The sequence below is a fragment of the Heptranchias perlo genome, chromosome 2 (assembly GCF_035084215.1).
Source record: "Heptranchias perlo isolate sHepPer1 chromosome 2, sHepPer1.hap1, whole genome shotgun sequence".
Lineage (NCBI taxonomy): Eukaryota > Metazoa > Chordata > Chondrichthyes > Hexanchiformes > Hexanchidae > Heptranchias > Heptranchias perlo.
Window position 1 is genome coordinate 68,211,233 of NC_090326.1, and position 22,011 is coordinate 68,233,243.

Genomic DNA, 22,011 nt, shown 5'->3' on the forward strand with positions numbered 1-22,011 from the left:
TCCCAACTGCTGTTCTGTCCAAGATCTGCTAATTTAGCACAGACTGTGGAAAGAGAACACAGGCTTCCTATACAATCCAGCAATAATCGTAAATCCAAAGCATCTTAATGTCAAAAATAAAATAGCTACAGAAAAGGAGGGAGGTAAAGTACTTGGTCAGAAATATTTTTTTCTGGCTTTTTAAATTCAGAATTACAGTGCAATACCTTATGGCATACCTTATAACTATGAAAGAAAGTTAATCATCCGTGGGAAGCTCCAGATCAATGTGCTTTGCCATATCCTGTCAGATTGAGATTGGAAACTAAAGAATCATGTATCTTGTCAAAGGAAAGCTATAAATGCCAAGAGGAAAAACAATTTAAAAATGATTTTAATACGCAGCATACTCCCACAAGTTTTGAAACTTGCATTAAGATATAGTCTGGCTGGATAGTCATCAGAAGCAGGCGGATATACAACTCTCAGCAATTTAGATTTCTTTGACGAAGGAAAAAATGTATAGAAATATGACTCTGAAGGTTAAAAGTAGAACGAAAAAAAAAATCAAATGCTGTCATTAAAAGGAGCTAAATGATGCATTTAAAAAGAATATTTTTTCTTTAGGTTCAGCCACTCACCAGTACCCAGATCAGGTGATGGGCAGCTGGGCAACATGTTCCCATGTTTCTGGCACTCTGCAAGTAGCTGCTAGATTCACTTGGCAATAATTCTTCTCTTACATAGGGAACACCGAGTCTCCTCTTCACCTCCGAAGATTCGACCAAGATCACTACTGTGAAGAATCATGGCCAAGAACTCCTGGCACATCACGTTAAAAGCAGTCCGGTGGCTTGCTGTGTTAATTGTGCACCTTAATATCTATTGATAATCATAATAAAAAGTGATGGAGATGTTTAAAACTGGTATTAAAGAAGAAAGCAAAGAAAGGCTATAGTGGAACGATGATAGTCATAGTGGAAGCAAATTGTAGTGAGAACACTTCAGCTTATAGAAGTCAAAAATGCAAGGCACCTGCTCCCCTTATCATTGGGCACAGCGGCCAGTGCACAAGGTCCAAAAAATAAAGAGATTAATTGGAGACTCCCTACAACATGACTGAAGCACCTAAATAGATAGTGATGAGGACGCCTCCATTCAAAAACAAAATCCCCTGCCACTCTTGCCTGGGGTCTCCCATTCCTGCTGCCTTGGGTTCCCTCTCCCCAACACTGAAAAATCCAGGTGGTACAGGCTGGGCAGCCAGCAGGTCTCGAGTGACTGCTGGCATCCTTTTCTGCCCTCTCCTCCTCCAGATGGTGTACACCAAAAGCCTGCCATGGTTGTCCTGTTGCTGAGGAAAAGCAGTGGCAAAGAGACTGGCTTTATTAGGCGACCTCATATTGAGCCTTACAGAGGAACAGACAGGTAAGACAAGCTGGAGTGAGATTTCATGGAATGTTTCCACCATTTCTGCCAGTGGGAGAATCTCCCTTGGCAATCCTCCAATTTCCCATTGATAATATAAAGCAGCTTCTACTTGAAGTGATTTTGCAATGTTCTGGAATTCCCAATCCTCTGGAAACCATTCCCTTATATAGCTGTTTTATATTGCTCGTGTCACCAGCAATCAACCCACAAGTCTCATCCAGCTGGCAGCAACATCATCCTACAGCATGGGTTTTTGACTTCATGTAGCGGTCGGGCACTTGCAACAGATTCAGCTGCACTAATGCGGGAAAACAACGTGTTGTAGCCCTTGTGGGAGGCAAGTAACTGGATCTTGGACGTCGTGGAAACGACTTCTTGGAAGGTAGAAACATGTGCCTTACATTTCATGGTCATTAGACACAGGGAAACTTAATTGCAATCAGCCCCTTGTAATTAGGCAGCGGTGACATGGCTCGTGAAAATCTTTACAGGGGCCCGTATCCCATGTTTTGTGTAAAATACACTAAATAGGACTTATTACATTGATTGCCATCTGTAGTTTCCAAGTGTCCATCTTTTCAGAGTGCCTCTTGTATCTTTTAGAATGTAAAATATTTGGGACTATCATGAAGTGTCTGTATTTTATGGTTGTCCGTCGTTTGCGTGTGTCTTTAGGACCAGGTTTCAATGTATTTTAATTTTTTATTTAAATTTAAGACCAGCGAGGAAGCCCTTTTTTTTGACTGGATCGTTCTGACTGACGGTCATCTTGGAACTAGTAAACATGTGTTCCAACAGCAGCACAACTCTGGCAGTGACATTGTTACATATACGGTGATCCTGGCATTGCCGTCATGCGGCCACTTACTGCTGATATATCGGTACTTTGCACATGCATGCCAGCTGAACTGTCACAGCCAGTCTGTGTATAAGCAATGTACCAGTCACTGCATAGCCAGTTTGCAAGAAGATCAGCTGTACTTTTCAGATGCAAACGCAGGAGAGCAGCACACAGGTGTCTCTCCCAAGATCCAGGTTGCAATATACAAGCAGCTTATGATGCGGGGAGGATTTTAGGGCACTGGCTGCAATTGGGAAACAAGCTGCATGAGAAGCATTATCCATATGCTGCTGTATGAAAGTTGCAACACAACTTTTAATTACTGACTGCAGACATATCCTGATGTTGAAGGATGGTCCATAAAAGCACATCAAAGCAAAGAAAAATATTCCCATTCATGTGTGGGGTGAGCATTCAGACCACCTACAGCCAGAATATTTGGCTGCCTGCAGCATCCAATGCTGTCAGTTTCAGACATTTATCACTCATTGACTTACTCTACCTTTGAAGCAGCTTCTGAAACCATCTCCTGAAGGCCACAAGATATATATATATATATATATATATATACACACAGGTGGAAAAGGAGATACATGGGAGTAAAAGAAAGGGGTACAAACCAACACTGGGGAAAGTCAAGTGAGGGGTAGGGTGAGCAACACAAAGATTTCTGGTCATGCATATCAATGCTGGGAAAATAAATGGGTCAGAGCTATTGCAGCCACCTAGAATCATAGAAAAATTACAGCACAGAAGGAGGCCATTCAGCCCATCGAGTCCGTGCTGGCTCTGTGCAAGAGCAATCCAGCTAGTCCCACTCCCCCGTCCTATCCCTGTAACCCTTCAAATTTTTTCCTTTCAATTACTTATCCAGTTCCCTTTTGAAAGCCACGATTGAATCTGCCTCGTCCATTCCCTCAGGCAGTGCATTCCAGATCCTAACCACTCACTGTGTAAAAAAGTTTTACCTCGTGTCACCTTTGGTTCCTTTGCCAATCAACTTACATCTTTGCCCTCTGGTTCTTGACCCTTCCGCCAATGGGAACAGTTTCTCCCTATCTATTCTATCTAGACCCTTCATCATTTTGAATACCTCTATCAAATCTCCTCTTAACCTTCTCTGTTCCACCTCGACAAGTTTTCTTCCCTGCACCACCCGAGGTACACCACTGGTGGCAAATATAAATAGTTGCTATTGGTGGCTTTAGATGCCACATGCTGCCATTTGAGCACACAGCCAACCTTCAGAGGTTGGTAATGTTGTCTTCACATTGCTGGTCTGTAGAGACTTTCCACTGAAGGTCGTCCATGAGTTGTAAACAAGCTTGTGCATACACCAGGCATTTTGGTCAGTGTTTGAAATCTGCCCCCACAACGTAAACCAGAGGATTCCAGAGCACCAGGAGGTGACACAAGCAGAACTGCTTCCAGTTAATGCAGTTCTCTATGATATAAGCTGGCCATAAGAAAGTTGTTCTTGCACTACTGGAGTGTATCTTATTACAGATGCACACTTCTTTCGCTGTTGGCTGCACTGCATAGTGTAAATCAATCTACCCGCAGTAAAGCAATAGTGTCATAGGTCCACAAAAATACACTGGGTCATGACTGCCAGTTTAATCAATGTAAATGGGAAGCCAGTGCAGCACATTTGGACTTTGGGTCAAATTAACAGTGGAATCAGTAGGGCTACAGTGACCAATTCCCCAGTGCAGAGTGTAAAAGGAGAGGGCAACATAGCGATCACTCACCCAATTTTTAAAAAAATGGAAATGCCATGTTAACATACATGTGCTAGGCAAAAGCAGCAACTGAGATAGGGTAGAACAAAGAGCAAATGCACCAGTCTGAGCATGAAAATGCAAGGCAAGAAGCCAAAGTACATGTCAGCCAGAAACAGCAACAGAGTCCATAAGGACACCAGAAAGACAGCAGGTAGTGACAGAAAGGAAAACGGAGTACCTAAGAGTATGAGGCAAAGAGAGTATGACAGCAAGATCACAGACACAAGTGCTAGTGGGGCAATTACAAATCACAGCATTCAGACAGGAGAATCAAAATTTCCCCAAGGACCAAAGAATCCAACAATTCCTGCATTTTTGTACATATGGGGGCTTATTGAATATTTGCAACAGCTTATAAAATAACAGATAAGCATAGTTCCAAAAAAACACTTAATTCTGAACAGCTGTATCCATTGGGTCAGTCAATATGTTATAATCTTAATAACTCCTGCAAGCAAACACACCCTTGAACTAATGAAGAAAAAATGCAATGCAATGCTGGAAATCAATTCACAGGACTTCCAACACATTCTTATCCCCCTTTCACAGTTGCTTATGTACACATATGCAAATAATTAACAGGAAACTATCAAGAGCATTTTCACCTCTTAATATCAGACTCTCTCTTTTAATCCTATCTTCAAAACTACTTGCTTTGGTCTATATCCAGTTTATATCGTATAGAACTAAATGAGATTCTCCAACAGTGTTTCACTAGAATTTCCTATCATACACTGCGATTTAAAGTAAAAGGAAAACAAACAAGCAGCTTAAATTCCTCCATAACATGCCCAGCAGGCAATAAATTCAGAACTGCTGGCTGAAGAAAGATTCTTGAATCTATTGCCTGGTCAATTAATTCTCTACAAGAAACTTCTTTTGCTCACAAAGAACACAAATTGAACTCTTCTCCAATACCACTGTCGCATGGTTTAAAATAACGCGAGTTAGATCTATGTTTGAATAGTACCTCTTCGAACAGCTCTCCGATCTTTGAACGGGTTTGGCTACAATGCCATCTGCTGGTACTATATACATTGGATTATTAACCCGAATCTCTCTCTCTCAAAGGATTATCTTCACACAATTACATCTGTGCACTTAACACATTTCTGTACAAAACCAAATATGTTCCAATATATTTACTAATACTATATTGAAAACATTACTTTCATATCAAGAAAGTAAATCATTCTTTCCCAGGGCGCAAAACTGCAGAATTCTTGACCTCCCTCAGTCTTTTCATCTACGATCTTCAGTCTTTTAAAATCCAAGCCTGGAGTCACCTAATTCCTACTTTGATGTGCTTTGTCCTCTTTCACGCTTCAGCCTTGGTGTGCTCACTACAGGCCTTGCCCTTCAACTTGGTTTGTCAATTTTTAAAAAATATTACGTTTCAACTAGGCTGGCGGCTGAACCAAACTGGGGAATTAACGTTAAAAAAGGGTTTGTGTATTTTAATTCACTTGAAAAATGTATGTAAGTTAGATACAACAAATTATTGTACAACTTCTACAGAAATATGAACTTCAGCACAGTCATTCCATAAGCTGGGCTAACAATGCCACTTCACAAACGGACTGGGCTTTACTTGCTGAGGTTAGTGATACTCTGGTTTCCTTCAAAACAAATCAGCACGGCTATGTGCGGCAATGCTCTAAGTTAGGGAGGAAACTGGAGCACTCAGTGAGTGTGGCCTGCTTCAGGTGGCCACACACACACATTTAAAGTACTTAGCAAAAAAAAAGTTTTCCTTCCCAAAGTGGGTAGTGGGAGAGAAGACAGCGAGAGAAAGGAGGGAGAAGAAAGGTCGACTTCCACTGGTAACTTGATGTGGCAGTTTCAATGCATATCATGATAAGAGTGCTGTGTCAGCTCCAGCGAATCCAGCACTATTCCAGTTATAAAGCATCCACTTGCACAGAAATGAAAACCCCAGTACAACACAACCATTAAAACTGTTCACTAAAATTCGACACAATATGTGCACCTTTTCAAGTTTGCATATTTTCTTTAAAAATTGCATCTAAATACTAGAATGTAAAATTATACATGCTGATGAGTAGCCAGTTTCTGCAAAACTTCAGTTATTGCCTGCAATTTATTCCCTTACAGCAGAATGTTATGTAAGGACTTGGAATATTCTAAAATCCAGCGAGAGGATTATTAAAATTCTCCAGGATAAACAATTCCTGCATCTTTGTTTAAGGGGTAAACAATGTGGCACCACGACAATATTAGGTCACATACAATGCATTACATTAACAAAATGCTCAAAGGTTCAAAAAAGCATACTTATGGTCCAAATACAATTACATTACACTGTAAAATGCTTTTAATTTTAGTTGGCTTTTGTGGAAATTGGTATGGTGTTCCATATTCCTAATTAGTGCAGTTATTGGTGTCCTCTAGCTTTTAAAACACTGTCACATATAGGCGATGTGGGATGACCCAGAGTGTTGCACATTGAATTTCTGTTTGTCAAAATTCAATACCACATCTGGTTTTTCACTAATAAACCTCGTGCTGAGTTAGCCAAACTTAGGAGGGAATACTACAACTGGCCTCAGCGTCCAGGCTAGGGATATTACTGTTCAAGTTTGTTGTCCAGTGATTCCTGCTGGTCCTGCTGGAAAATGCACATGCAACATCAGGATAGGACTGATCTCGGTTGTGATGCTGCCTACAGTTGAATAGCCTGCCAATATCCACTAGAACACGTGAAGAATGGCTGCATGAGCAAGATACCAGAAGGCTACTGACACACATGGGACGGTACCTCAGCACGAGACAGCACTGTCAGGAAAGCAGAGGAGAATATTTTCTGAAATTAAATCAACTTTTAGGATGTGCCTCCATCACGGCCAACGGTCCAGTTACTCATGGAGAGTGACTGGACTATCGGTTGAGAAGCCAACATAGTCTCAAAATAATTTTGTTTCAACAAAGTTGCAGTTTTGAATTAGCAGCACAAACTAAGTATTCAGCATTTTCACATCATTCCACATCCTTTTAGGCTTCCATAGTGCTCTGAAATCAGGGAGACACACTAATTAGGACAAGTGGGACAGCTGACTACTACTGAAATGTGCGCATATGTGGAAGCTAAGTGAGGACAGAATCGGGTTCATGATGCCCTGCATGACCAAATAGCCGGCCAACGCTGACTGACTAGGCTCACACTTGAAAAAGGGCCACTTGAGCGAGGTACTGGAGGGAAGCCAGTGCCTGTGGAACTATTTTCCAACATGAGTCAGCACCCGCAGGAGAAGAAGGGAACATATTAGGAAAAAGGTTGTGGGTGAAGGAGAAGAGGAAGAACAGAACTCACCAAACTCACTTTGACAGCATCTCCCCGCCCTGCAAATTCTATCACCGAGAAGGGCAAGTCACATACCATCCTGACTCGGTCTTATAATGTCGTTCCTTCACTGTCACTGGGTCAAAATCCTGCAAATCCCCACCCAACACCATTCTGGGAGCACCATCACAAAGGCCAAGCAGCTCAAGAAGGCAACCTATCACCCCCTTCAACGAGGAACTAGGGATGGGCAATAAATGCAGCCTTACGGGCATCGCCCACATCCAGACGACAAAATTTTTCAAAATATTGCCATGAATACAAAGCGGAACAGTGACTAATCTGCATAAGGGAAAACATCAATTCCCCTTCTAGCAACCAGTTGGATCGAAATCCCAAGCGCATCCACGGTGAACTGTTTTCTTAGTAACTGTCTGGAGTCTACCAAACTGACTACAACGGTTTCAGATATGCTATTTTCAGAGTCTGGTCAATCACTTTTGATGATGTTTATTACATTTTAGTTTCATGATTCTAGCTAAGATATAAATTAATACACATTGTGGAGGAAGAAAAATATGTAATTGATGGTTAAAACTAATATGGTCAAATGAAGCTTCATGTAATTAATGTATTTTTGTTTTGACATTATTGAATATTCTTGTTTGATTTCCGTAAAATAGTTTATTACTTCACCATCAGGGTCATGAGAAAAGTACAAAATATGCCAATTCAGTTTTAAACTTTAATGGGCTGGTGAATCATTCTGAAAAAAGGATATTCACATCTATGACGAGTGACTGCCTCTCAATTCATTTGTCAACACAGAGTCAGAATTCAAACCCTCCAAACAAGGGCACTTTTGGTAAAATGGTTCAGAAATTAACGTATGTGTATCATTGTTAATGGTTAAGGCACAGCTTTCAACTCAATTTACCCTAAGTCATAAAGAAAGTAGCCTGCAGGAGTTTCCAAGTTCTGTCAGAGATTTACATCTACAAATCTCAACTCCAGACCAGGCGCCAGCTGATAAACAAACAATCTAAATCAAGGGCCACACGATCCCCATATCCTAAATTTTATGGTCTTGGAGAGGTAATTTACAGCCCAGTTTCATTTTCCACTAAGTCCTAAGTTGAGTAAAGCTGTCATTAACTCAAGTTAGAAGCCTCTAAAGTAATCTCAGCATTTGATGTGTACAATACCAGACATCTCCTTAAATCAATGACAGATTGATACAATTACATGTGTGTCTACCAGCTTCTATCATATTAAAAAATGCAATCATTAGAATATACTCATTTTGGCACTGAAATAAATAGGTACCATTTCAACTTCCTACTCTATATGTTGAATTGCTTTTAAATAGAAAGATATGATAAAAATACAAATGCTTTCTTTAAAGAATTTACTGTTATGCCAAAAAAAGCAAAAATTTCAGCTTGTCATGCAGCCAAATTCGGTTTTTTTTGAAGTATTAAATCTTTTTACAACCCATTACTATCCTTGCTGATGAAACCATAACTAGCTGCTCCACTGATCAGTAGATTGGAGCTGTCCCTGCTCTAAAGCAGGAATTGGTGTGCAAGGTTCTCAGCTTTTGCCAAAAAGAATGTCAGTTTTCCCTGGGTAACATAACAGACTTGTGGCTGGCCAGTAACTGCCAAAACTTGTAATACACATGTGAGGCAGAATGTGCAGTGAGACTCTGCCAAAAGTTGAACGAGTGGAAGCCAAAGAGAGGTGAATGTCATGCCTCAGCCACAATGTTTTAAAATTATTTGCTCTTTTCCTCATTTACATTATCTATTAACCTGTACACAGCATTCTCTAACAATACAATTCAAGGATCAAAAAAGAGACATTTTTAATAAAGTAATTAATTGGTCAGCATGGGTAGAAGTTATATTCATGCAAGAAAAAAATGTTAAATGCATGCATACTTTAAAAAAGAGGTACATCAATATTAGTACCAGCCAGTAAGAAGTAACTGATTCCAGTAGTGCTATTAAAACAATGTTGCGGGACTAAAACACTTGCCAGGATTTTACCTTTTTGGTAAAGAACACTTTTTAAAAAACAGCTTTTTACTTCAAGTTACAGTATCTGTGAAATCAGTGATGCAATGGATCAGAACATGACCCTTTCAGCTCAAAGCTGGGTTTGAATCAAGCCCAAACCCATGGCTTAAAAATCTCCTTTTAGCTCCCAGATGGCTCAGCAGGAAAATATACTACATGATGTGGTTCTGAGTCATAAGACCAGGAAAGTTCAATCACTAATCTGTACTGAGTTACTTGATTTCAGCCAGGATTGTGTTCAGGGTGTTACAATTGGCAATGGAGCCTCTAGACTGGAAGGAGGGAAAAGGATGGGGAGCGGGTGGGGTGGGCGGGTGCTGGGGGAGGAAAATCACCCTGCAATTAAGTGTGCGGTTGAACCTGATGCTCTTGGTTGCTGTCCCTCACTGTCTAGACTCAACAATATAAAGAATAGCCACTTGAGCAAGGTCCCAGCAGGCTTCTGGTGCCCGGAGAATCACAGCCCAGCTTCAGAGAAGAGTGGGGGAGGGGGAAAAAAACAATATTCTTAGGAAACAATCAGGTCAATTATTAAGGCCTATTTACAAGGTAGACTAATACAATAACCCTATCAATCTAAATGTTACATCAAAAGTACAGCACAGAAACAGGCCATTCGACCCAACTGGTCTACGCCGGCGTTTATGCTCCACACGAGCCTCCTCCCTCCCTACTTCATCTAACCCAATCAGCATACCCTTCTATTCCTATCCCCCTCATATGCTTATCTAGCTTCCCCTTAAATGCATCTATGTTATTTGCCTCAACCACTCCTTCTGGTAGTGCGTTCCACATTCTTATCACTCCTTGGGTAAAGCCATTTCTTCTGAATTCCCCAAAGGATTTATTAGCATTATGACCTCTAGTTTTGGACTCCCCCACAAGTGGAAACATTTTCTCTACATCTGCCCTATCAAACCCTATTATCTTAAAGGCCTCTATCAGGTCACCCTTCAGCCTTCAAGACTCTCAGCCTTTCCTGATAAGGATATCCTCAGTTCTGGTATCATCCTTGTGAAACTTTTTTGTACCCTCTCCAATGCCTCTATATCCTTTCTGTAATATGGAGACCAGAAATGTGTATGGTTAGATAACCCAGGATAGTAGCTGCAATCTCTTATTAAAGAAAATGCCAATGAAGCGTTTTTTTTAATTGAAGCTTTTTTTGGAAATGGGAAGGGGAGAGGGGAACAATTTTGAGTCTTTTGAATAATTACCTTTGAGATGGGTTTTGGACAGTCATTGTGTTGACAGGTGATGTCCTAAGCAGGATAAAGTTCAATCAGTAATTTTAGGTACTGAGACCGAAGACAAAATGCTATTTTATCAAGGCACTTAATAAAAAAAATCTGAATCTTTGCAAAATATTGTTCATACTAATAGAATGTAGGATAGTATTTTATAGTCCAGTGCTCTGCATAATGTATCCCACCTGAGACCATTTTTTAATGGAGAGCCTGAACACAATTAAGTCAGCAGGCAAGCAGCAAAATATTGTTCACCATGCAAAGAAAAATTACCATTGTTTTAAGATCTGAATTTCTCCACAACACAATCATCAGTAGTTTTGAATGCTACAAATAATTTTCAAAAATGAAATTTAACCTAATGACAACTGCACTAGCAGCAGGCAGAATCTTTATAAAGAGGCACGACAACACAATAAGCAACCAGTTTTCCATCTGTGCTGAGTTAGCTAATCTCAGCTGGGGCAGTGGTAGGGGTGTTATCATTGGCATTAAAGCTTCAGGCCAGGGAAGCAGGAAAAAAGGCTCGGGCTCTGTTCACTATCTGGTGACCCCTGCTAGAGGCCTATCTATGTGGAAGTCAGTTCAGGTTCAGATTATGGTATCCCCACAGTCAAATAGCCTACGGACATTCACTGTCTACATTCTCCCATTTGAGCAACGTACCACAGGCTGCCCAAGCCCACAGAACTGCACCTCAACAAGGAATCAACACCTTCAGCAGAGAAAAGATGGGAGAAAATAAAATAAAACGCCATCCTAGTGATTATGCCAAAGGTTTTTAACAATGTTATAAAAGCCAATCACAGGCTGATTTCTCCATCTCATCATTGAATCGTCAATAATAATTCACTATATAAATAAATGCAAGTGTTCTATTGTATTCCACATAGAGGCCATTTCAAACAACAAAGACATTTCTAATTAACAGATTTTAAAAAAATCTGGTGCCAAATGCAGCTCCTAGTGTGCAGTGCAATTCTGCTCAGCACTATATAAGTATTTCTTACCTAAATTAAAAGGTCACAAATGGTAATACAATTCTATCAAAAGCTTTCCACAGAACTACAGATATGATTCATATGTTGAGATCTGTTCCACGCAGCAAGAAATATTTCCCCATTTTGATAGTGGAGAGACTCACTTGGGTGACATATCAGGCAGCTGTTTAACCAGTTGCCACCAAGTCAAGCACTATCTTTCATAGAATCTAGAAAACAGGAGGACTCCACTTGGCCCATCATTCTGCTGTCAATACTGAAGCTATCTACTCTAATCACAATAGCCTTCCAGAATAAAGCACTTTTTTTTTTAATAACCCTCTGACAAAATTCTAACTCCCCCCTTCATTCTTTAAAACAATGGCATATTGACAGTGATTTGCAAATGAATGGAAACAATCCATCACTTTTCACCTTCTTAACATTTTTCATAATTTTGAAGATCTTTGTTAGGAGCCTCCTCTACCTTCATAACTATATCCTCTCATTGCAACGAATTATTCTAGTACCCTTTCCATGGCACAGCCTTCTTACAAACTGTCCAGGTTGCATGCAATACTTCAATTGTGGTCTAACCAACATCTTTTACAAAATAATGCCAAGTTATTCAACGTCACTTTATCGCTTTCATGTTCAATATTTCTATGTATGATACCCAGAATCACATTACTCTTTTTAATCTACTGACCCACCGTCTACGTATCAGCACCTGTAGAGTTCTCTCCTCCTCTACTTTAAATCTTACCATTTAGGGTATACTTCCTTACATTGTCCTTTTTCCCAAAAATGTACTACTTGACCATCCTTGGCCCCTTTGTCTTCCTCATTTACACACTGCCCCTTGGCAACATCATCCACAGACATGGGGTCGTGGGTCAGCCGCACTTTCCTCCAGTTAAACAGTGGGAAAACTGAAGTCATCGTCTTCAGTACCCGCCACAAACTCCATACCCTTGCCACTGATTCCATCCTCCTCCCCCAGCTCCTGTCTCAGGTTCAACTGAACTGTTTTCAACTTCCCCATCCTATTCGACCGCAAAGTGAGCTTCCAACACCATATCCTCTCATCACAAAGACGGCTTACTTCCACTTACATGACATCGCCCGACTACCCCTACCTCAGCCCATCAGGTGCCAAAACCCGCATTAATGCCGTTGTCACCTCCAGACTATTTCAAAGCTTTCCTGGCCGGCCTCCCATTCTCCACCCTCTAAGTTTCAGATCACCTAAAACTCTGCTGCCCGTATCCTATCTCACACCAAGTCCTGCTCACCCACCACTCCTGTCCTTGCTGACCTACATTGGTTGCCAATCCCCCCAACAGCTCCAATTTAAAATTCTCATCCTCGTGTTTAGCTCCCTATCTCTCTAACCTCCTCCAGCCCTATAACAATACCACCATAACTTTCCACTCTTCTGACTCTGGTCTTGTGTGTAACCTAACTCCCATCACCCCACCACTGGCTGCTGCGTCTTCAGCCATTTAGGCCTCACATTCTGGAATTCACTCTTTAAACCTCTCCACCTCCCTCTCCTCCTTTCGGACTCTCCTTAAACCCATCACTTTAACCAACCTGAGTCATCCTTTTCTAAAAGTTCTTTCTTTGGCTTGGCATCCATTTTTTGTCTGTGAAGTGCCTTGCAATGTTTTTCTACATGAAAGGTGCAAAAGAAATTGCAGATCTTTTAAAACCTTCATGAAAGTTTATTACTTCAAGGCCACAGCCTCACCCAAAAAAGTGGACTTCCAAATTTTGCCCAGAGCATTGACTCAGTTAGCTGACGGCAGACCCTGCAGTCTGATCGTGTGCATTTGCACAATCTTCCGGGATGCACCAGTAGCATTTAGACAGCCCAACAGCTCAAATGTTTCTCTTTAGCAAGCTTTGTTCAAGTTTTTATATATAGTGTGTATGGGGGAAGAGAGAGAGAGAAAGAGAAAGAGTAAAAAAGAGAGGGAGAGAGAGAAAAAGAGAGAGAGAGAAAAAGAGAGAGAGAGAAAGAAAAAGAAAGAAAGACTCATTTCAAATATGGCTAACTACTGATTACACACCTGTTATGGCTTTTATGTTTGAATTATAAACTATTTTTCTCAATTGAAAATGTTAAAGTGTGCGTATAAAACTATTTCAGTTCATCAGTTATGGAGAATTATTTAAATTCAACTGAAAGAAGAACTTCAATTGGTTTTAAATTTTAAAATAAAAGCTATTCACTTAATAAAGCATGTCAAGCATAGAAAAGGTACAAGGCAGAGACACAGAGGGAGCGACATAGCCAGAGAAGATATGGGTGCACGCAACAGGACGGGGGAAGAGAGAGAGGTATGTGACAGGAAGAGGGAAGGAGGTGCAGACAGAGAGAGGTGCGCATGGAGTGAGAGCTGTGCACATGGGAGTGAGAAAGGCACGCGCAAGAGAGAAAAAAAGCATGAGCGGGACATACAGTAAGAGAGCGTGACACACGGAGACAGCAAAAGAGACCGTGAGAGAACAAGCACATGCCCACAAGAGCACCAATGAGGGAGCATGACTTAGCAGAGAAAGAATCCAAGCGAGAGACACACATAGGCAGCAAAAGTGCGAGGGCACGTGAGAGAGAGCACGCATGCGCAAGGAAGATAGAGTACATGATGTGAGAGTCAGAGACACAGAGGTCCAGGAACCAATACCAAAACACTGAATTTGTGTTTGCAAAGATCTTTTAGAAAGTTACAAACCAGCGCTGCCCAGGATTTCACTCCTTCCTCCAAGTGCTGTCAGGCCCAGACCCTCCCCCTTCACTGCTGACAAACCCCAGGAATCCATCAGTGCACCAAACCCGACATTCCATCCCCCAGTTCTAGCAGAACTCAGAACCCCGCCCCCACAGTTCAGCCAAGCCTTATGTTCCCTGTCTACATGATATCAGATCACAGGAACTTTCCCCCACGCTGCCAAAACCTTGCATCTCCACCCCACTGTTGCTAAACTTCAATACTGCCAAACCTCAGGACCACTCCCCCAATGACATAAATGCCCAGGACCACCCCCCACTCCTGTGCTAAGCCATAGAATCATAGAAAGGTTGCAGCACAGATGGAGGCCATTCAGCCCATCGAGTCCACACCACACTTCTCCAGCACTGCGAAATATCTAACTCCAACTGTCGTATGTTGTGTATCCGCAGCTTTAAAAATGGTAAGGGATAAAAATTAAACACATAGGTATGGGAATATATAGAAAATAAAGGCCAATCACAGGATAGCGGACAGAGTCACGTAATTCTGATTTAAAAAATCCCACAATGCCATATAACAAAATCAGAACTTGATTTAGTCACTGTAAATCATTGACCCTGATGTTATGCCCTTCATTGTATAACATCTCTATTACTATAGAACGACAAATTCTCCGACTCACCGCAAATCTGCTTGTAATATTTTACGTTTTGCGTATGTGTGCATTTTTGTGTCACACTTAATTCCTGCAACACCTTCATGTCACGCTATTTCCAACACACTGAACAATGTATTCATATTTACCCTACACTTATCCTTAATAGAGTCCTGTCTCCAAGGTAGGTGATGCTGCGCCACAGTTGCGCATAGTATCGACCATCTCGGAACTCTTCAAATCAGGTCTGTGGCCCTTTCTGCCTGCCATCCCCTTCCAGTAGTCCCCCTGCCACAACCAGTCCCCAAATACTGACCAAGCCCCGGGCAGTGATGCCTCTTCCACTTACATTCCCATCAATGTCAATAACCTGCTTAAAGTCCTTGGAATGGGTTTTCAGTCCTTTTAAAGTAATAAAATTGTTGAAAACTAGATTTGGCGTTCAGTCACGTGGGAGGGGTGAGATTACTCAGCGGTATCCATTTTAAATAACACAAATTTCCCCAAATTACTAGGAGGGGGGAAAACCTTTCTACATTCCGGAGAGCGAAGGGAATTTATTCAGTTTCCGCCATCCCTCCCGTTTAGCCCACTCTTGCTGCTTTTGCTCTCTACCCCTAATGAGCACTCTCATGGTTCTCCTTGACCTTCCCATGCTCCCACACACCAGGACAACCCTCTTAACACTACCAACCCACACTGTTACTATTACTGCTAAACACAATTTCTACAAGCTACCTCCTACCTACCTGCAGCAGCCTCCCTACCAGCTTCCTCTGTACCCTGTACTCCAGAAGAAAATGGAGATAAAATTAACTACATAGTTCAAGACAGTAATCAAAACCACTGATTTACAAGTTCCATTCATCATAATAAAATTACTTTTTGACCTATTGAGTCACTATAAATCAATGGCCCTAATCGTTTGTATGCTGCATGGCATCCTCTGACTCATCGTGAGCAATGTCATGGGGAAATCTGCTATTATTTTTCTAGCACACCTATCCCGCCTCAAAGTGTCTCCAATACCATGCATAATAAACACGAACCAGACAAACTACTTCTGCAACTACCCTTAGGACATGTTGATTTACTGCACTTCATGGGTTGAGGCTCATTAGACATGCACAGCAGGAGTAGCTGAACAGGTACAAGATCTTGGGGTGTTTGGGGAGATCTCCCAAAATCACACAGAATCACAGCAGAGAATGTTAGAAAATTCGGACAGTGAGACCTATCACCACTCATCACCTGTCCCAGATTTCCCTCTCCTGGTTGGAGCCACCACTATCCGCTCCTTCCCAGCCCACCGCATGAAAGTAATGACAGTGGGGCCAGGCCTGTGGATTTTCAGTGACAGCGTTGCTGGAGATTCCTGGCTGGCACTAATGGGCTCCCTTCCATCAGGAAACTGCTGTGCATGTCTAATGAGCCTCAGTCCAGGAAAATAGGTCAGGGGTGGGGTGGACAGAAGGATCTTCCACCCCACCCATCCCCCTCCGCACATTGACTTCGCCCTGAAAAGTAAAATCCAGGCCTTGTTTTCTGCTCTGGTTAGTTAAATTTTGTGGCCATCAAGAAAGAGGCCAAGTTAAACACAACTCTACCTCAGCAGTGGACAGCTTTCCTGTAAGCATTTCCTTTATGCAAACATTTCCCTACTTTTTAAGAAAGCATACCTCCAGATACAGGAGCATCCATGAACAATGCTCCAGTCTTTTCTGCTGCTTTAGCCATTTCCTTAGAAACTGCAGGATCAATAGTGCTCGAATCAATTAGCAATGAACCTTTCTTGACTTTCCTGCAAAAAATATACAAAGTTAGTTTAAGATTAATCTCGACTTCAAACATTTGACCACTGATTCACAAGAAAAAAAAAGTTGTACTCTAGCGTAACATAACGAAAAGATTTAAAAAGGAACTCAACATGATGGCCAAATCCATAAACATGCAAGACCAAAAAAAACAGCTTTCTCCCTACTTTCCTGAAGGTAGCAACTGGGGTACAGTTTCAGTGGCACCACCTGTCTTTGGTACCTTCCCCAAAAGATCCTGTGAAGGTCAGCAGCTTTTCAACCATGGATGTTATCACAGCTGAGCCTGATCCTGTCCACACAAGTACACTTTCCAGCAAAGGTCACATAATAGTGATCAGGAGCAGGCATCCGGCTTCATTTTCCCCTCCCTAGTCTAGGGGTTTTGAGGACACTTGCACTGTCAGTGCCGTTGCCCTGGTTAACATTAAGTCAACTCTACGCAGGGTAGGTGTCAGAATACACTTGGCAATACTTTTACGCACTGGGTCATCATAGAAAGGTTATATAGCAGGGAAGGAGGCCATTCGGCCCATCAAATCCATGCCGGATCTATGCAAGAGCAATCCAGCTAGTCCCATTCCCCCGCCCTATCCCCATTTTTTTCCTTTCAAGTACTTATCCGGTTCCCTTTTCAAGACCATGATTGAATCTGCCACCACCACCCCCTCGGGCAGTGCATTCCAGATCCTAATCACTTGCTGTGTAAAGAAGTTTTTCCTCATGTCACCTTTAGTTCTTTTGCCAATTACCTTAAATCTATGTCCTCTGGTTCTTGACCCTTCCGCCAATGGGAACAGTTTCTCTCTATCTACCCTGTCGAGACCTTTCATAATTTTGAATACCTCTATCAAATCTCCTTTCAACCTTCTCCATTCCAAGAAGAACACCCCCAACTTCTCCAGTCTCTCCACGTAACTAAAGCCCCTCATTTTTTTTTATTCGTTCATGGGATGTGGGCGTCACTGGCGAGGCCGGCATTTATTGCCCATCCCTAATTGCCCTTGAGAAGGTGGTGGTGAGCCGCCTTCTTAAACCGCTGCAGTCCCTGTGGTAACAGTTCTCCCACAGTGCTGTTAGGAAGGGAGCTCCAGAATTTTGACCCAGCGACGATGAAGGAACGGCGATATATTTCCAAGTCGGGATGGTGTGAGACTTGGAGGGGAACATGCAGGTGGTGTTGTTCCCATGTGCCTGCTGCTCTTGTCCTTCTAGGTGGTAGAGGTCGCGGGTTTGGGAGGTGCTGTCGAAGAAGCCTTGGTGAGTTGCTGCAGTGCATCCTGTGAATGGTACACACTGCAGCCAATATGCGTCGGTGAAGGGAGCGAATGTTTAGGGTGGTGGATGGGGTGCCAATCAAGCGGGCTGCTTTGTCCTGGATGGTGTCGAGCTTCTTCAGTGTTGTTGGAGCTGCACTCATCCAAGCAAGTGGAGAGTATTCCATCACACTCCTGACTTGTGCCTTGTAGATGATGGAAAGACTTTGGGGAGTCAGGAGGTGAGTCACTCGCCGCACAATACCCAGCCTCTGACCTGCTCTTGTAGCCACAGTATTTATGTGGCTGGTCCAGTTAAGTTTCTGGTCAATGGTGACCCCCAGGATGTTGATGGTGGGGGATTCGGCGATGGTAATGCCGTTGAATGTCAAGGGGAGGTGGTTACACTCTCTCTTGTTGGAGATGGTCATTGCCTGGCACGTATCTGGTGCGAATGTTACTTGCCACTTACGAGCCCAAGCCTGGATGTTGTCCAGGTCTTGCTGCATGCGGGCTCGGACTGCTTCATTATTTGAGGGGTTGCGAATGGAACTGAACACTGTGCAATCATCAGCGAACATCCCCATTTCTGACCTTATGATGGAGGGAAGGTCATTGATGAAGCAGCTGAAGATGGTTGGGCCTAGGACACTGCCTTGAGGAACTCCTGCAGCAATGGAATTATTCTAGTAAATCTCTTCTGCATCCTCACTAAGGCCTTCACATCTTTCCTAAAGAGCAGTGCCCAGAACTGGACACAATACTCCAGTTGTGGCCAAACCAATGTTTTATAAAAGTTCATCATGACCTCCTTGCTTTTGTACTGTATGCTTCTATTTATAAAGCCTAAGATCCCGGATGCTTTTTTAACCACTTTCTGAACCTGCCCTGCCACCATCGATGATTTGTGTACATATACTCCCAGATCTCTGTTCCTGTACCCCTTTTAGAGTTGTGCCCTTTAGTTTATAATGCCTCGCATTCTTCCTACCAAAATGTATCACCGTGCATTTTTCTGCATTAAATTTCATCAGAGGAATAAGACATGACCTTTAAATGGACATAATTTTCACAGGAATCAGGCAACAAACAAAAGATTGCTACACACAATGCGGTGCTGAATATTCTGTTGAAAATCATTCCCTCACCATTTTCATGTAACACATGTCTTCTCCATTCCTAAACAAAAGTGATTTGCCAAACATGTTCATGCATACTGTGCCCTTTTAAAAATGTACACTAATGAACCATACTTAAGTAATATTGTAAAATCTTGTGTCTTTTCCTGCCAAGTACCTAGGTTAAAAAAAATAGCCAAGATCCAGGGATCAAACAGAGAACCCTTACCACCATACTCTGGCTTACTAGAATATATCACGTGCTGCCAAATGATTCGCCATGTCTTCAGTAGGTGGATGAATCTATCAGACTGAGACTCGGGCTATAAACCAAATATGTAGTTGAACAGTATTCTGTACTAACAGTATTTTACAAGCTTTGCTTCACTCCTTGCAATGTCAAAACAATAAAGACACTTCTCCTGAGCTATTTCTCAACATTGACCCTTGAAAATATTTGCGCATTTCTTACAAGACAAAACACTACCATGAGGTTTTTGACAGAGCAATCTCTTTGCGGGCTACAGACTGACCAATGACCTAGGCACGGACAAGCTCAGATAAGCCCACAATCGGAAGTGCCAGCCACAGCGCTGCCCATCAGAAGCTACAAAGAATCATTGACCCTGCCTCTTTATAAAAAGTTCGACCTAAGCCTTCATCCCAGACACAGCTGTTAACCAAGAATCATTCCTAAGTTGGCTTGATTCATTGAATGACCTGTTCCAAGATACTGTGCTGTCAGAACAAATGACATTGGGCCAGGTTTTGCTGTGAGCGGCAAACGAACGTCAGAAAGTCTATGAACTTTTGCACGGTAAATTCCTGAAAATTAGAAATCCAAAAAGCATGGCACACTCTACAGGGCATCTGGGACCTATGTGAACAGGGCAAGCAGCTGTGTACCTCCTTAACCAAACCGAAAAATTGTTAACAGCACAGACTGCATCGTGGCTGTCATGTGCAGTATCTACAAGATGCATTGCAGAAACTCGCAAAGGATTCTTCGACAGCACCTCCCAAACCCACGACCTCTACCACCTAGAAGGACAAGGGCTGCAGGCGCACGGGAACACCACCACCTGCACATTCCCCTCCAAGTCATAAACCATCCAGAAACTGGAAAAATATTGCTGTTCCCTCATTGTCACTGGGTCAAAATCCTGGAACTCCCTACCTAACCGTACTGTGGGAGAACCTTCACCACACAGACTGCAGCGGTTCAAGGCAGCGGCTCATCACCACCTTCTCAAGGGCAATTAGGGATGGGCAATAAATGCTGGCCTTGCCAGTGACGCCCACATCCCAAGAATGAATAGAAAAAAGTCAGAATCAAGAAGTGCAAGTTAGAATAGTGAATTCAATGTCTAATTAGGTACCAAAAGCAAAACGAAGAGAATGTAAGAAACATGAAGAGGCAGAGATAAAAGAGACAAAGAAAATATTTTTTAAAATTTAATTTTTTTTTAAATGCCCAATTATTAAAAACTGAAGGAGTGAGACTTCACACCTATAAAAGTTATTTTTCAGTGCCAGAGAGGTTGTTTGACAGTAATTAAGACTTACCACACCGTTAAAATGGTACTTAGACTTGAAATGACTTGACTTGACTTTTTTTTGCAGAGTTTAGTTCATAGCTAATCAGGTAAGTACAGGAACTTCGTGCCGTTCAATACATTTGAATGGGGAGCCATTCAGCGAGATGCCATTTTCGTGCAGCTTTTGGAGGAGCATCGCATCTCATAGAGCAACTTCCGGATTTCCGTGTTTAACTGCGCATGTGCGGTCACCGGAAGTTACTGTCCAATTTGCACAAGAATAACGGTGAGTGCTGTTAGCTTCGCCATTTTTTTTTACAGCAAAATCCGGCCCATTAACAAACCACAGCTCTCATGACTACTACAGCCAAACAACCATTCAAACAATACTTTAATAAAATACGCAGGATACTGGTCGTTAGACTGAATTGATGGACCCTCCCCTTCCTGATTACTGCTTTAACCAATGATCACTTGTTAGCAACAGCATTCTAGAACATAAAAAGAGCAGGCCATAAATGCCACTAAAGCCCATGCAGACAACTATCTAGGTTCTGTGCTGCTGTCCATTGAATAGGCTATCCATTGCTTGCAGTGTTTTAACACCTTATATGCTGGGATGAGTAAAACAGGAACCAAATAAATAATCTTAGCCCAAAAATGCAATTTTTTTTCCTCATTCTTTACGCTTCTCATAAAACACATGTGCCCTTCCTGGGGGGCGGGGGGGCAAATAATCTGCACTCATGCCTTTGCCAAAGCCTACTGTAACCTCCTCCCAGTGGTCATATGACTGACTGTCTCTCTGTGGCTGTTCTAGGTCTAGAACTGAAGTTTGGAAAAAAGATAAACTCATGGAATAGGAGTTCACTAACAAGATATGATGAAATGTTATGAAATGTGTACTACATTTTGAAGTTCAAAAAAATAATTAAAACTGGGCAGAATAGAACCAAGCTTCACCAATGACAAAGTTACCATTTGATAACTAGTCTTACAACTTAACAAAATACAAAGGGTTACATGTAATTTAAATCTAAAAATTAACAGTAATAAAATTTACATTTTACCATATTAGTTTATTAAACACGACAATTTGTTTTATACAGAAACACTAATTCAGAAACTTCTGTACAGCGACTTAATGTCTCAACTACATAAAATCTATCAAGGGTGGGTCAAGTGGGAATATGCGGTATAGTACATTACAGAATTAAATTTGTGACTACAAAGTTCCAGTTTATA

General features: G+C 42.0%; 1 protein-coding gene across 2 annotated transcripts in view; it reads right to left on the reverse strand.

Moving 5' to 3' along the window:
* Nucleotides 1–22,011, reverse strand: part of hibadhb (3-hydroxyisobutyrate dehydrogenase b) — a 127,317-nt gene that overhangs the window by 71,450 nt on the left and 33,856 nt on the right. For both annotated transcript variants that reach the window (XM_068002472.1, XM_068002481.1), the window contains one exon: nucleotides 16,720–16,841. In XM_068002472.1, the coding sequence (XP_067858573.1) occupies nucleotides 16,720–16,841 (122 nt within the window). The remainder of the gene's footprint in view (nucleotides 1–16,719; nucleotides 16,842–22,011) is intronic.